The 13,767-nt window shown below is 32.4% G+C and overlaps 1 protein-coding gene across 5 annotated transcripts in view; it reads right to left on the reverse strand.

The window, feature by feature from the left end:
* pcdh9 (protocadherin 9) overlaps nt 1-13,767 on the reverse strand; it is a 364,723-nt gene that overhangs the window by 317,853 nt on the left and 33,103 nt on the right. For 3 of the 5 annotated variants that reach the window (XM_088603191.1, XM_088603172.1, XM_088603211.1), the window contains exon 3: nt 2,209-2,310. The exons of the other annotated variants lie outside the window; for them this stretch is intronic. In XM_088603191.1, the coding sequence (XP_088459317.1) occupies nt 2,209-2,310 (102 nt within the window). The remainder of the gene's footprint in view (nt 1-2,208; nt 2,311-13,767) is intronic. 5 annotated transcript variants of the gene reach the window in all.

Genomic DNA, 13,767 nt, shown 5'->3' on the forward strand with positions numbered 1-13,767 from the left:
GTTTCTCTTAAAGAGTAGGGGTGTAACCCTGGCATCCTGGCCAAATTTCCCCATTGGCCTTTACCAATCATGGCCTCCTAATAATCCCCATCTATGAATTGGCTTCCTTACTGTGCTCTCCTCCCAACTAATAACTGACGTGTGGTGAGCGTTCTGGCACACTATGCCTGCCGTCGCATCATCCAGGTGGATGCTGCACATTGGTGGTGGTGGAGGGGAGTCCCCATTACCTGTAAAGCGCTTTGAGTGGAGTGTCCAGAAAAGCGCTATATAAGTGTAAGCAATTATTATTATTATTATTATTATTATTATTATTATTATTATGTGTAATCTAAACTGGAGACTCTCGTAATGAGAAAAGGAAAGCATTAATACATAGCTATGGAATCTGTCTGATTTCAAACAAGCAGTGGTAGTTATACTGCATAGTGGCATATATAATTGAAGCTTTTAATTGGTGTCAGTGTATTTCAATAATCATCAGCAAAAAATGCATTTCAGTATACTGTACCTATAACTCTTTTATGCATTATGACTTTGGAGAAAGTTGGGTGGAGCAGTGTTTGAACTCTGGCCTTTTAATTGAAACTGTTCCTCACTGCAGAAATGTAGAAGCATGACTAATAATACTGTACAACTTGAAATATGCAGTGTCCATATTGGATAACTAGGAGGATTAAAATATACTAGGAAGGTAACTAAAAGACACACAGAACTTATTATATCTCAGGAAAGCATATTTGTGATATCCCAACTGTATGGGCAGCCAGATTTGGAACTAATTCTAAAATGCAAACCTGTAACATATTTACCTGTTGTCCAAATAGTTAGTTATGCTTATTGGCTCATAAATTAGACTCTTTAGTTATCACTCTATTATGTAATACAGTACTTGTACTGTTTTCCCAATTATTTAATTTTTGAAATGTAATCACTTGTGTAAGAGTCTATTTTTGCTAAATCGCATGAAAATAAAATAAAAAAAAAACAACTATTATTTTTTTCTAAAATGTTTCAAACCTGATAACACATTTTCTCAAAGCAACACTATCAGTTCAGAAGATAATTAATGAGATAATGACATTTTTACCATATTAAGAAAAAATACAGGTTTTGGCACAAGATTTGAATTAGTTCTGAAACTTAAAGTATGCATTCACTAATATTACCATCCAGCCATTTTATAACTTATCCAAAGCAAGGTGGGATACACCCTAAATGGGATGCCAATCCTTCACAGCACACACACACAGACACAAACAAGTATAGATTCACACCAGGGTCAATTTTCCCAGAAGACAATTTTCCTACCAGTATGTATTTGAACTATGGGAGGAATCCAGAGCTCCCAGAGGAAACCCATGCAAACATGGACAGAACATAAAAACTCCATGCAGAAAACACCTTGTAACTGACCCCAGGGAACCAGTGATACAAGACACCAATGCCAACCATTGTGTCACCAGCTTCCTATTAGTACTTGATATAAAAACACAAAATACGAACTGCATAGGCTGACATCTAGATTTATGTTAAAGCTTTGAATTAATTAAGTCTCAGTGACATTCATTAAGCAGCAGACCAAATGTAATAGCACATAGAGATTGTATTCAGAAACAGAAAAAAAGTTTTGAAACATACAGTATTGTTTGTTCAACTAGCTATTTACTGGTTAGAATGGAGGAAATGTTTGTGAAGGAGGTTAGGTAATCCTCCTTGGAGTTTTTAGATTGGAAGTCTTAAATATTAGAAAATGAGAATGAGAACCTAAAAAAGAGAGGAAAGGTGTATTTAAATGGATATGAAATTAAATGGACAAAGAAGAAATTGTGGTTTAAGAAAAACGCTGTGAAACTAATCTCTTGCAATCCACATAATGCATTTCATGATACCCATACTATTGTTTTAAAACAAAGCAAAAATAATACATTTTAATGTAAACTGATTCAAAAGCAAGTATTTTTTTAGCATGGAAATGTAATACAATAATATACTTGGAGGCCATATTTTTCTTACTCTAAAAAGGTATATATTGTTCCTTCTGATATTGTTATGATAATGTTATTATGAAAGATAGGATACAGATAACTTATGAACCAAAACAATTCTACTTTTTTGTGTGCAAGAAACTAAAGAAAACACATTCTCACTAAATTAGATGCTGTTAAAACAATGAACATCTAGAGAAACTGGACCATTAGTACTCACTAAGGGTGTGCATGGGGTCCAGTATTCAGGATTCAGTTCAGCCCGGGATCGAAGGTCCAGATATTCAGGATTCAGTTCAGTTCGGGCTCGGGTTAATGTTCCCTTCATAGAAAAGTCAAGAAAACTCTGTTAACCTTTTATGTTTTTTTATTATACATCAGGTGGGATGAGGTTGCTTCTGAAGAAATGATGTCAGGCAAAGTAGAGCCTGTTCAATAAGAAGCTTGGAAAGGAAATAAGTTGTGTTTAGCATTAAAAGCATCTGACTCTTCATTGTGAGTTTATATGTTGTCTCTCCTAAACCTAAGAAATCATCTTAATGTGTTAGTCATCTTAATTTTTTTCTAATGCCAAATCACAAACAAGTTAAGATGATTTGACGTTTGTGCATACCCCAGTGACTCAGTGGTGTCATCTTTTATATGGTATTAATAAAAGTTAAAACAGGAAACATAAGTCCAGTTAAAATGTCAAAATACATTACTTAATCCAGTTGTAACACTGAGTTTGTGATATTACAATTGGTCATTGGTCATGTACTGATTATGTAAAATAGAAATAAGAATATTAAGTATATTATAATAAGAACACAGTAAATCTTATTTCCATATTTAAATTTAATAATATTAACATAACTCTTTTTGTAAAGAAACTGATGAGGACACTGCTTGTTTGCATGCAAAACCTAAGGTCTGATAATGTTGTGCATAAATGTGAGTTTTATTCTGGTTCAGTTAAAACAATAAGTGTAATATTAAATAAGATGGTGGCAATTTATTAGATTTGAACCGATTTATCTTAATCTACATGTTTTATGAAGTTTAGCTAATATCAAAAATAATATACTGTATTAGGACAATCGGGAGAACATGAATTTCAGCTTATAGCCATGCATTATATAGTATTTCAAACACAAAAAATAGTCATAAGTAAAAGTAACATATCTAATTTTAGTTATAATTATAGTTATAATTTAATTTTCAGATCAGATTATATTAATCCTGGCAGATTCAACAGAACAAGACAAGAATAAATAAATGGTACCAATATGAATAGTAAAATATATATATAATGATATCCATCTATTTCTGTTATTTAGAAAAAATGAGGAGAGATAAGTTTAGTTATGTTATAGAAAAAAAGTCAGCTTGCTCCATAGCATTTTCAGTTACAGTTATTTATTGTCTGGATATTCCTCTTATTTTAGAAAGAGAAAGATAAGCAAATTACCAGGCCTACAAATGGAGCAAATCAGATTTGAAGCATTCTGGATATTTTCAAAGGTTGGATGCTCACCAGATTGGTTAGAAGTCAGGAGTATATTAATGGAATTCTTAATTGACTTTGTATTTCCCTGCCTAATTTTGATTTTCAAGTTGTGCCACGTGTCTTTCAAGTTTTCAGGTCAATTTTACTCAATAATTTAGTTTTATTCCATCTAATTTCCATATATGTTTAGGAATTCCTGCACTGCAGCAGAGCAGCACAGTAAATACAAGTAACATTGTGTATTACTGAAATCCAGAACTCAGTTTAAGAGTGGAAAAAACACAGAAAAATAATATTACTTTGCTGGAATTTACTTAACTTTTTTTAGGTTTCAAATATGCATTTACACTTAAGTGTATACTGTACATTGGTTACCAATAAAGTCACATATTCAATACAAGATCCTGTTACTGACTTTTAGGCTTTAAATAATCTGGCTCATCATACAGTACATCTCTGAACTCCTCCATGTTTACACTCCTTCCCTGGAGTATAGGCTCCGTACACTCAAGGCTGTTTTTGTGCTCATGGTTCCTAGGACTAAATCTCAGAGCTTTAGTGACTGTGCTGTTTCTGTCACTGCTCCTTTATTATGTATTATGGAATGCCCTTTCCCCAAATCTTCGATAAACAAATTCTTTGACTCTCATTAAATCTGAATAACCTTTTTACTAGGGCCTATGTCTGATTTTTTTGTCATCTTCTTTATCACTATGTATAGCGTCCTTGGTTTGGAAAGGCATTTAATACATACAAGTTAATAATCTTACTTTCAGTTATTCTATTTTTTTTCTAATGGTTAATGAACAAGTAATTGTAATCTTGCTTGTGTCTAAATGTGTTTGATGAATTTTTAATTTAAAAGTTGTTCATCATCATAAAATGTAAAGACCATATTACAATATTTCAATGTGGTGCATTTTATAAATCTGTACAAATCATAATGTTGCTATAGAAAAGATACATTTGGTGCACGCACAGTATTTCTATATGGTAGAGAAAGACCAGAAGCTTTTCGATCAATGAGATTTAACAATCAATTCCACCAACATCGATAAAAAAGAAAATGTAAATGCATTGTGCATACATCAAAATAAATTATTTAATTCCCCAAAATAAGGCATCTTATCAGAAAACAGTGTAAATATGATGCATGTTTTCTATCTTGTGTACCAGTACATGTATTTCTAGCAGAAATGGAAGAAATTTAGTTTAGTTCCAAAACCCCTTTTTAATTTTACATGGTCTTGGGCTCAGTGATTGAAAATTAAAAAATATTTTCCTGAAACGTATGATGTATGCTGTAATTATCTGCTGATTTACAATATCACTATGTGTAATGAGGCTGTGCCTCACACACCTCAAATATAAATCAATGTCTTCTTGTGAAAATGACCAAAGCCATAATGAATATAAATAGTGAAGGAGCTTTAACAGATATCTTCCTAACCCTTGCATTATATCACATTCTAGAACTATTTCCACATTAAGAGCTGATTTCTGAAAGTAAACCAGCAATATCTAACATCCAAGGATGGTTATTTGTCTCTTTTCTATAATAAATCAGATAGATACTGAGAACACCCACACAAAGAAGTTTAATTAATGTCACGGTGACCTATGCAGTTTTCCAGTTAGAACAAAAGCATATCAGCAATCTTATGCTTCAAACAATCTATTAGATTTTTGCATTTGAAAGCAAGTTCCCATTAAGTTTAAAACCCTATCTAACTGGCAAAAAAAAATCGATCACCTCTGTGTCCACATGTAAATGGTCTGAGAGGCCAAAAATAAATACATGTTTTATTAAATGTTAATATTTAAAACCTTCAGTGGTATGGTAACCTCCAAACCAAAGATCAAAGGCAAGATGCTCAAATTACACTTTTGTACAATTACTTAACCAACGTGTCTGTTCTTCTTAGAGTGATAAAGCTACAAATGTTTTTCCATTTATGAGCAAATTGAATTTAACTAATTGAAATGATTCATCCTTCTCTTCCAGGTTACAGCCAAGCTCTATGCTAGCATGCCTGTATTATGTTCCAATATTACAGATATTTTAAAGCATTATTTTCTCAGTTGATGTTATGTATGAAGGCAGTTATAGTTAAACATTATTTCCTATAAATATCTAATAGGCTGTTTATAGTTTACAGAACTACCAGTTTTAATTCAGTGAGCAGTGCAATGCTCATACATCATGGTACATCATGGTAGTTTCTTACTTGCATATTTAAAATGTATTTACATACACAAAGTAATGTAATTTAAAAAGGTGTAGAAAAAAAGATAATGCCAAAATTGTAATAAGAAAAAAGTCATAAGCTAAAATAAAAAAAATCCACTATATTCTGAATATATCTGTAAGATTGAAGGATATAAAAAGAATCACTTAAATCATATCTTGTTCAGGATTTTTGAAGCACATATTGTATAATTCAGAGCAGTTTTTCTCTGCTGGTATATTTGAAACCCTTTTCTCTTAAAAAAATGGGAAAGCTTAATGCTTTTTGTAAAAATATATTAATGTGAACAATGTGATTCAAACTTCAAAAGACTCCCAAACACACAAGCACAAACCACTCCTAGTAACATGGGATAAGTGATGTTGCAAAGGGGACATCATAAGGAGGGCAAACTGTACAGTGAAATAAACATCTTAGAAGGAAAAAGAAAAAAAGGGAAATATGCCAGACAATATGGCATTAAGAGAGGGTAGTTATAAAAATACTCAATACTGTTGAGCTCATGGCAAAGCAATAAATATTATTTTTCAGTGTTCGTTTTGGACATATAAGTCTAGACGTGGAAAAAGAATAAATGTTAAGTAACCTAGAGCTTGACCCCTTCAGTTTGAAATGATCAACAGTTCAAGAAAGAAAAATAAGAAAAAAATACATATTTAGTAAAACCAAAAGCATCAGCATTGCATAAACATATAAGCAGAGTTTCACTAATGCATATTGTTCCTGCAAGTATGACAGAAGAAACAATGGAATGATTATTAGATTTTTCCAGTTTTAGTTAGATTACTATCCTATCGAAATTACAGATGGCTTGACATCATTCCTTTTAAATGACTGTTGTTTATTAGTGATAATAAAAATGACACAGCAGGAGCATTATAAAAACATTGTTAGGGAATGCCTTCACCTTTTAACCTTAAATTCAACCTATAGCTAAATGCTTATGTGAAACTAGAATCTGTATACCTTTATTGTTCATTGAACCTGTTGTTTTATGTGACAAGTCTCTTCATTATAATTCAAGACAGAGCTGTTTTATTAATTAGAATGTATAAAATCTCCAGCAGCACTACACTTGCTGATGTGTCACCTGCACTTCTTTTTGATTGAAGAGCACAATCAAAGCACAAAAGCTGGCTCAAAATTTAATTGAAATTTTGCTTGACCTACACAATTATACTGCATGACAATTAAACTATGAGTACAGCAATAACAATATATTGCTGTTTTTTTCTCTAATTTTGCCATGCTTCAGCTCAGCACTTTCAATTAAAAATATATAAATAACAACTTAGAAACTTTAAACATTACTGAAAGCTAACATTGGTGAAAGCTATGATGGAACTGTATAGCTTCTCTAATTTTACTTTAATCGTTCAGCGGAAGCCTTTTTCAGAACCAGTCAATTCAACTACTAAAGTAACCTACCTATTTCTTGAGAACTGGATAATAACATGAATGTATATTTAAGAGAAATAATATAGATGTGTTAAAAATACCAAAGATAACTAAAATCATCCTCTAAACATGGTTATTATTAGGAGTATTATTGGTACTGCTAGTATTACAGTATTTTTATTTATTTGATAATTTCTCGATTCAGCTTCTTGCTGTTGTACACAGTAATCCTGTGTACTGCATTATACAGAAGGACAAATTCAGTAAAATGTCTGAGAAACACCACTGGCAAAACAGAAACATTGTTAACAATCTGTGGTGCTGCCTGTTTCCTTACAAAAGATTGAAATTCACAAACAGGATGAGTAGAAGGAACATGTATTTACACAATTATATATATTTACAAAATCGCATGTACTGTACATGAAACACACTTAAATACATTTAATTTTAAAATGAAGTTTGTGGTAAGCAGAGTACAGTAACTGGATGGTATCCTTGGGGTATCCTTGGGGTTCTCGTATTTTTAACCATTCTAATTTCCAGAAATTGCTAAATGAAAAATACCAAACTAAAAAACAACATCTATAAACTAAGGAATTTAATTAGCAAGAGAAATAAATAGCCAGAATATTGTTTTTCACCAATTTAAACAATAAAACCAATCTTATAAAATTCCAGCACATAAGTGGTCTTCTGCTTCAATGTAGTTTTCTTTGGATACATTTTCACACCTACTCCTCACCATCAGGATGTAAAAGAACAGTTAAAAAATTGCTGAAATATAAATCACTTAACAGATTTTACTAAACTGACAATTACAATTCTATCAGACACCTTCCACTGCTATATTGCTAAACCTCAGGTCCTAAGAAGATCTCTTCTTCTTTTGTTATGATTTGCCCCCTACTTGTCCAAAGAACCATTGCATATATTATTGTATATGCCTGACGAACTCTGATGGACAAGATAATTCAAAATAACTAAGGCCAAAGGTGAGACATGCAGAGCAAATGTCAATTTAGCCTATTGGCTAAAATAGAACACCAAGAATGCAAACTCAACTATCCTGGTAAAGTGGCAAAAACAAACATGGCTGGCTTCTGTTTTTAGAAATGGTTAGATCCAATTAGAGCCTTCATTCTGGAAGGTTGTGTTGTATTTGACCTCAGAGTGCAAAGAAGTGAGAAGGAAATATGGAAACAACATAGAATGGAAATAACACTTTTGAATATCAAAGATTATATTAATAGATGATTTACTTAATCTTTTTCTGTCTTAGCAACTTTTATATACTGTACATGTATAATATGTTAGCAATCTAGAGTAGACTAGATTGCACAGACATAAAATCTATTGCATTTATATTCCTGAATTTTGGCACAACTTACTAACAAACAATTAAACTAAGAGCAAGTTACACAAAATGCTTAAAATTGCATTTGTTTTGATAAACTACATTAATAATGAGAAAAATAAAGATTTCTTGGAAAATTTTCATTCAGCTATCCCTTTTGTTTCATTAAGCAATGCATCCATCGCTTTTCATATACTGTATTATTTTTTGTCACAGATAAATGTGAGGAAATAAAAGAAAAACCTCTGAATGGGTATCTGAATGAGTGTGGTGCCAACAGACAGTGGAACTGTGGCCAGTACATATACAGAAGGAATGGCTAAACTGCTAATATGTGACATTTCAATGCTGTAGAATCAAGTTGAAGAATATTAATATGGTCTGAAATGTTCTTGCATAGATTATTATGATTAGATTCCTAATTGCCAAAGTGCTCAAGATCACTCCAATGAAATATACAGCTTGAAATGACCTTTAGAAGAAAGACAGTGGATGAATAATAAATTAATGAAAAATGTTTAAATGATTATCAAATAAAGCAATTATGTGTAATTCACGTAGAATACTTATATATTGCACACAACTTCGTTTAATTAAAATATCTAGCTTAACTGTTTAACTATCACTTAACATTACTGGAAAATTCTTGAAACACTAATAAGTACACTACTAATTTTGAAGCTATAGAATTGATATATAAGTAGATAAATGTAATAAAATATGACCAAATTATAATGATAAATTATAATTACTTTTGTTAGGCATATTCTTGCCTTAAATGTAATTAGTATTAATGTAAAGTAAAAGTATTAATGTTGTATGAAGGTATAGCTGACTGTGCATATACTGTACTGTATACAGTACAAAACAAATGCCACAATATGACATTCATTTTTAATACTTTTCAAAGATAGGCTGTTTACAAAAAAGACTGTATTTCTAGTCTTAGAGGGACAATCTTTACTGAAACCAAACTTTCTTGTAAGGTCCTTTAGTTTTTACATAATAAAATTACAAATAATATTAGGCTGTTCAGCTCATCTAACCCAATTGGCAGTTGATAACTAATAGCTATTAAAAGCTAATATCCAAGAATCTGATCCAGGTGTTTCATGAAAGAAACTAGGATATCTGCTTCAACAGCATGGCTCCCACAAAATGTTGGGTAAAGTGGTGCTTCTGCAACCCATTGGGATTCCACCATGTTTCCAAAGTTCACCATGTTGACTCTGTCAGTGTCTTTGAGGATTGTGAATTAATGTATCAAATCCAATAACAATCTATTGGAGGCTTAAAAATCTTCTATTCATTCAGCCTGCCCTAATGTTGGACATATCACAGAATGTACTGTATCTGATTGCTCTTTTCTTGATTGGTCCGAGAGTAGAAATATATTTCATAACATGATTACAAAATTATATGCATGTTATGATGTGTAGTTATTATAATAATTAAACAGAATATAATATTTTAAATGAGGACTTGCCAGTGCATTATACAAATTTAACATCCTTTGATTCTATGGTTTTAAATATAGATGTAATCCAGAACAGGCCAAGACGAGCCACTAGTAATACTGAACCACCACTGACATCATGCACAACTTTTTTATATCAAATGCACTTTTTCACCCATTCACCCATTTGCTAACTACTTTATCCAATACAGGGTTGTGGAGGAGCCACAGCCTATACTGGCAAACTATGAACGCAAGGCATTATACATCCTGGATGGGACACCAGTCCATTGCAGGGTATACACTCAAACAGAAACAGACATACACACATTAACCCAAAGCCAGTTTTCCAAGAATCCAATTAACCTACTACTGTGGTGAAAATCCATGCATACATGGGGAGAGCATACATATAGCACCCCTGGTTCGGAACTGAGCCCAGGGCCCTAGCACTGTGAGACAGCACACTAACCATTGTGCGACTTTGCCACCATGCTGCCCTTTTCTACCCGTTACCAATAATCTAATAATTAAATAACTGACACCCAGTGCATCTATTTACAGTAATTAAAAGCCTTTCTGTGGCATCTTATGCGTGGTCAGCTCTAAATGGTGTAGCTTCTTTAATTATTCTTCCACTGAGTTGTGAATTTTTAAGCACTCCACATTATACAAGATGTGAATGATGTGCTAACAGCCTTTTTCATATTAACCATCTTTATTGGTTACCTATTTTGTATTTATAGTTTATGGTTTTGCTACCTGCATGCAAAACCTTAAACTTGTCTATAATAAAATTAATCTCATTTTTTTAATATCTATTTTTTAATTTAATTTGCTGCTACAGTGGTTGCTAATATATTTTATTTTAGTTTACTTACTATACCAGATTCTAGGTGACACTGATATCACCAATTGTCTATAGCAATTGTCTTAGTACATGCAAGCATGTATTTTTAAGGTATACGTTATACTACAACTATAGTACATTAGGCTTAGACTAAGTACCATTAGACTTGTGCTATATTAGCTTTAGAACATGTACATGATGTGTGATCATAAAAACTTAAGTATTAACATAAACACATAAAACAAAATGCCTTTCAGCTATTTCTATTATCTTCTATAAACATTAATCTTTTCTCATTTTCCCACATTCGATCAGCTACATATGCTTGGAAGTGTTTATAACTAACAGTAAGAACTATTTGTTCTGCTTTGTTTCTAATTTTACTTTTAATGGTATCAACATAGTTTTACCTACTGTATGTGCTTGTCAGCATAAAAAAAAAAACATTGAACCTCATAACATCTTCAGATAACATCCAGTTATTATATAGAAAAGGAAATTGAAGGTTGATAAAACCAAATACATTTTAGAGATTTATGTACTGTATGTCATTGTTCCTTAACAGTCTCAGTATCTTAACAGTCTTAACAGTATCTTGTTTGGTTGTTTATTTTTTCATTTAAATTTACAAGACCCATCACATGAAAATAATCCTAACTGGGATCACTATTAAAAAAATGATCTCCTAATCAAAAGGTTTGGGCACATTTAAATTGTACCCATTATAGTGACACTAATTGGTGGCATATTTGACAGGTTAGAGATAAGTGAGATGTCTTGCCAGAGAGGACATCCACAGTCTCATTTCCCTGTATCACTCTCTCTGCCAATCACTAGCAAGGAAATGAAATATTAGAGAACAAGTATCAGTGAATTAAGCCTTTCAAAAGCATGCATAGAGACCTTTATTGTGTTTCATGTCTCTTCTTCTCTGCCTTGTAAAGAGAAGATCAGAGAATGAAATAAGTGCCTCATCTGAAAGATTTACTTTCACGCCTCATGGAATTTTGCCAACTTAATTGTGAAAGTTGGATTTTACGCCCCACTGGAAATCATGGTGTTAAGATTTTTTCGTCTTTCAATACCATATTCATATGCAAGAAGTACACATGTGGAATCTAAAAGCTTATTTCTAAAGCTTCTGCACTGGTGGCCATAAGACCTTCTAGCAAGTCAAGCTATATTGAAAAGGTCATGCTTATAGTATATGAAATTACATTACAATAAGAGATTTCTCAGTTACTCAAAACCTATTTGAGTTTTTATGGCAATAAAACTTTGCACATATCTGTAGCAATTAGTGGATTTCAATTCAACCTCACTTACTAAGAATTGCAGTTTTAGTATTTTGCATGAATATGAGCATGATATTTGGAAACAAATGCAAATGGCACACACAGGCACTAACTGTAAGCATACCATTTTTCATGTTTTTTTTCAGTCAGATATTTAAATTAACAGCATTTGGCCAACAATGAATAGATAACTGTTTTCTTGTCAAATAAATACTCAAAACACTGAGGAGGAAGTCCTCTCATAGGTTTGATGCCTGGCACTTGTATTTCTTCTTTTGCTAGGGAAGTTAGTGAAAACCAGGAAGGCTGTACATGTTGCCTAATAGATCAGCTTAGACTACTTGTACATTTCATTAATTTTATTAATGTACAATATATTTTACTGAGGCGGCATGGTGGCACAGAGGTTAGCATTGCTGCCCTGCAGCGCTGGTGTCCTTGAGTGCTACACAGTATGTGTGGAGTCTGTATGTTCTCCCCATGTTCATGAGGGTTTCATCCAATTGCTCCAGTTTCCTTGTACAGTTCAGGGACATGCTGGTAGGTTAAAAGAATTTGTAAAACTGGCCCTGGAGTGAATGTGTGAATGTCTGTGTCTGTGTGTGCCCTGCAATGAACTGGTATTTCATCTAAGGTGTATCCCTCCTTGTGCCCATTGCTTGTCATGTTAGATATGCATGGATGGATATTATACTGACATAATTTGAAAATTAATAGTTAAATATTCACATACCAGGAAGCCTGGAGAGCTGGACACAAAGGCCCAAGGCCACAATTTACATAAAGTAGTGTGCAACTTTAAAACAGTCAACCAACCACATATTGTTACTGTAGACTTCACTGTCAGTGGCATTGCAGCATCTAAATTATATGTAACTGAAATAACTCCACAGTATACCTTATATTTCTCATGTACAATTTATACTCAGAAGCTGTCTTAGACATACACATACACAATTGGTTGTACCAGTGTTTACATAATTTACAGTGCACTGATTGCATCTAAAGACTTCCTTAATCATATGTTCAAGACAAAGACTTAGTGAAATAAAATTGAAGCAAACAAAACCAAATACTGTCTATAACAGCAAATGTGCCATAAAAGTCAGTTTACGAATTAACGTTACCATATTTAAGATACATTTATTCATAATGTGCCAAATACAGCTTAAAATAAACTCTTTGTTAAACATGCTTCTTAGTTTACATGTAAATTACTGTACATATTTGCCAAACTAAGGCTTCAGATGTAGACATAATGTAGAGAGGTTTCATTAGGCATTTTTATCCTCTATGGAGCAAAAAAAACAAGAAAATGTACTTTTCTTCTTTTCAGCTGAAACCAATGATAAAGAAATTACATTAGCTAAGGATGGAGTATTTACATTACCATTTACACAATTCCATGTCAATAATTGAAAAACATAAAAATTTTGGTCAGCATAATAGAAAACTAGGTACAATTTGGCTTCATACCAGAAAACAAGTCGTGTTATCAAATGGATAACAAGATCTGAAATTTCTCCTTGAAAGTTTTACCCACCTCCTTCATGATTTTAAACATGGTCTGAAATAAATTTTGTTTGGAGAGCTGGAGGCACTCCTAACTGAATTCCAACAAAAAAAAAAAAACATAAAGGCCATGACAGCTTATTAAAAAACCTCTAACAGCAAAATCAATTTCT

The sequence above is a fragment of the Lepisosteus platostomus genome, chromosome 2 (genome assembly GCF_059453375.1).
Source record: "Lepisosteus platostomus isolate fLepPlt1 chromosome 2, fLepPlt1.hap1, whole genome shotgun sequence".
Taxonomy (NCBI): Eukaryota; Metazoa; Chordata; class Actinopteri; order Semionotiformes; family Lepisosteidae; genus Lepisosteus; species Lepisosteus platostomus.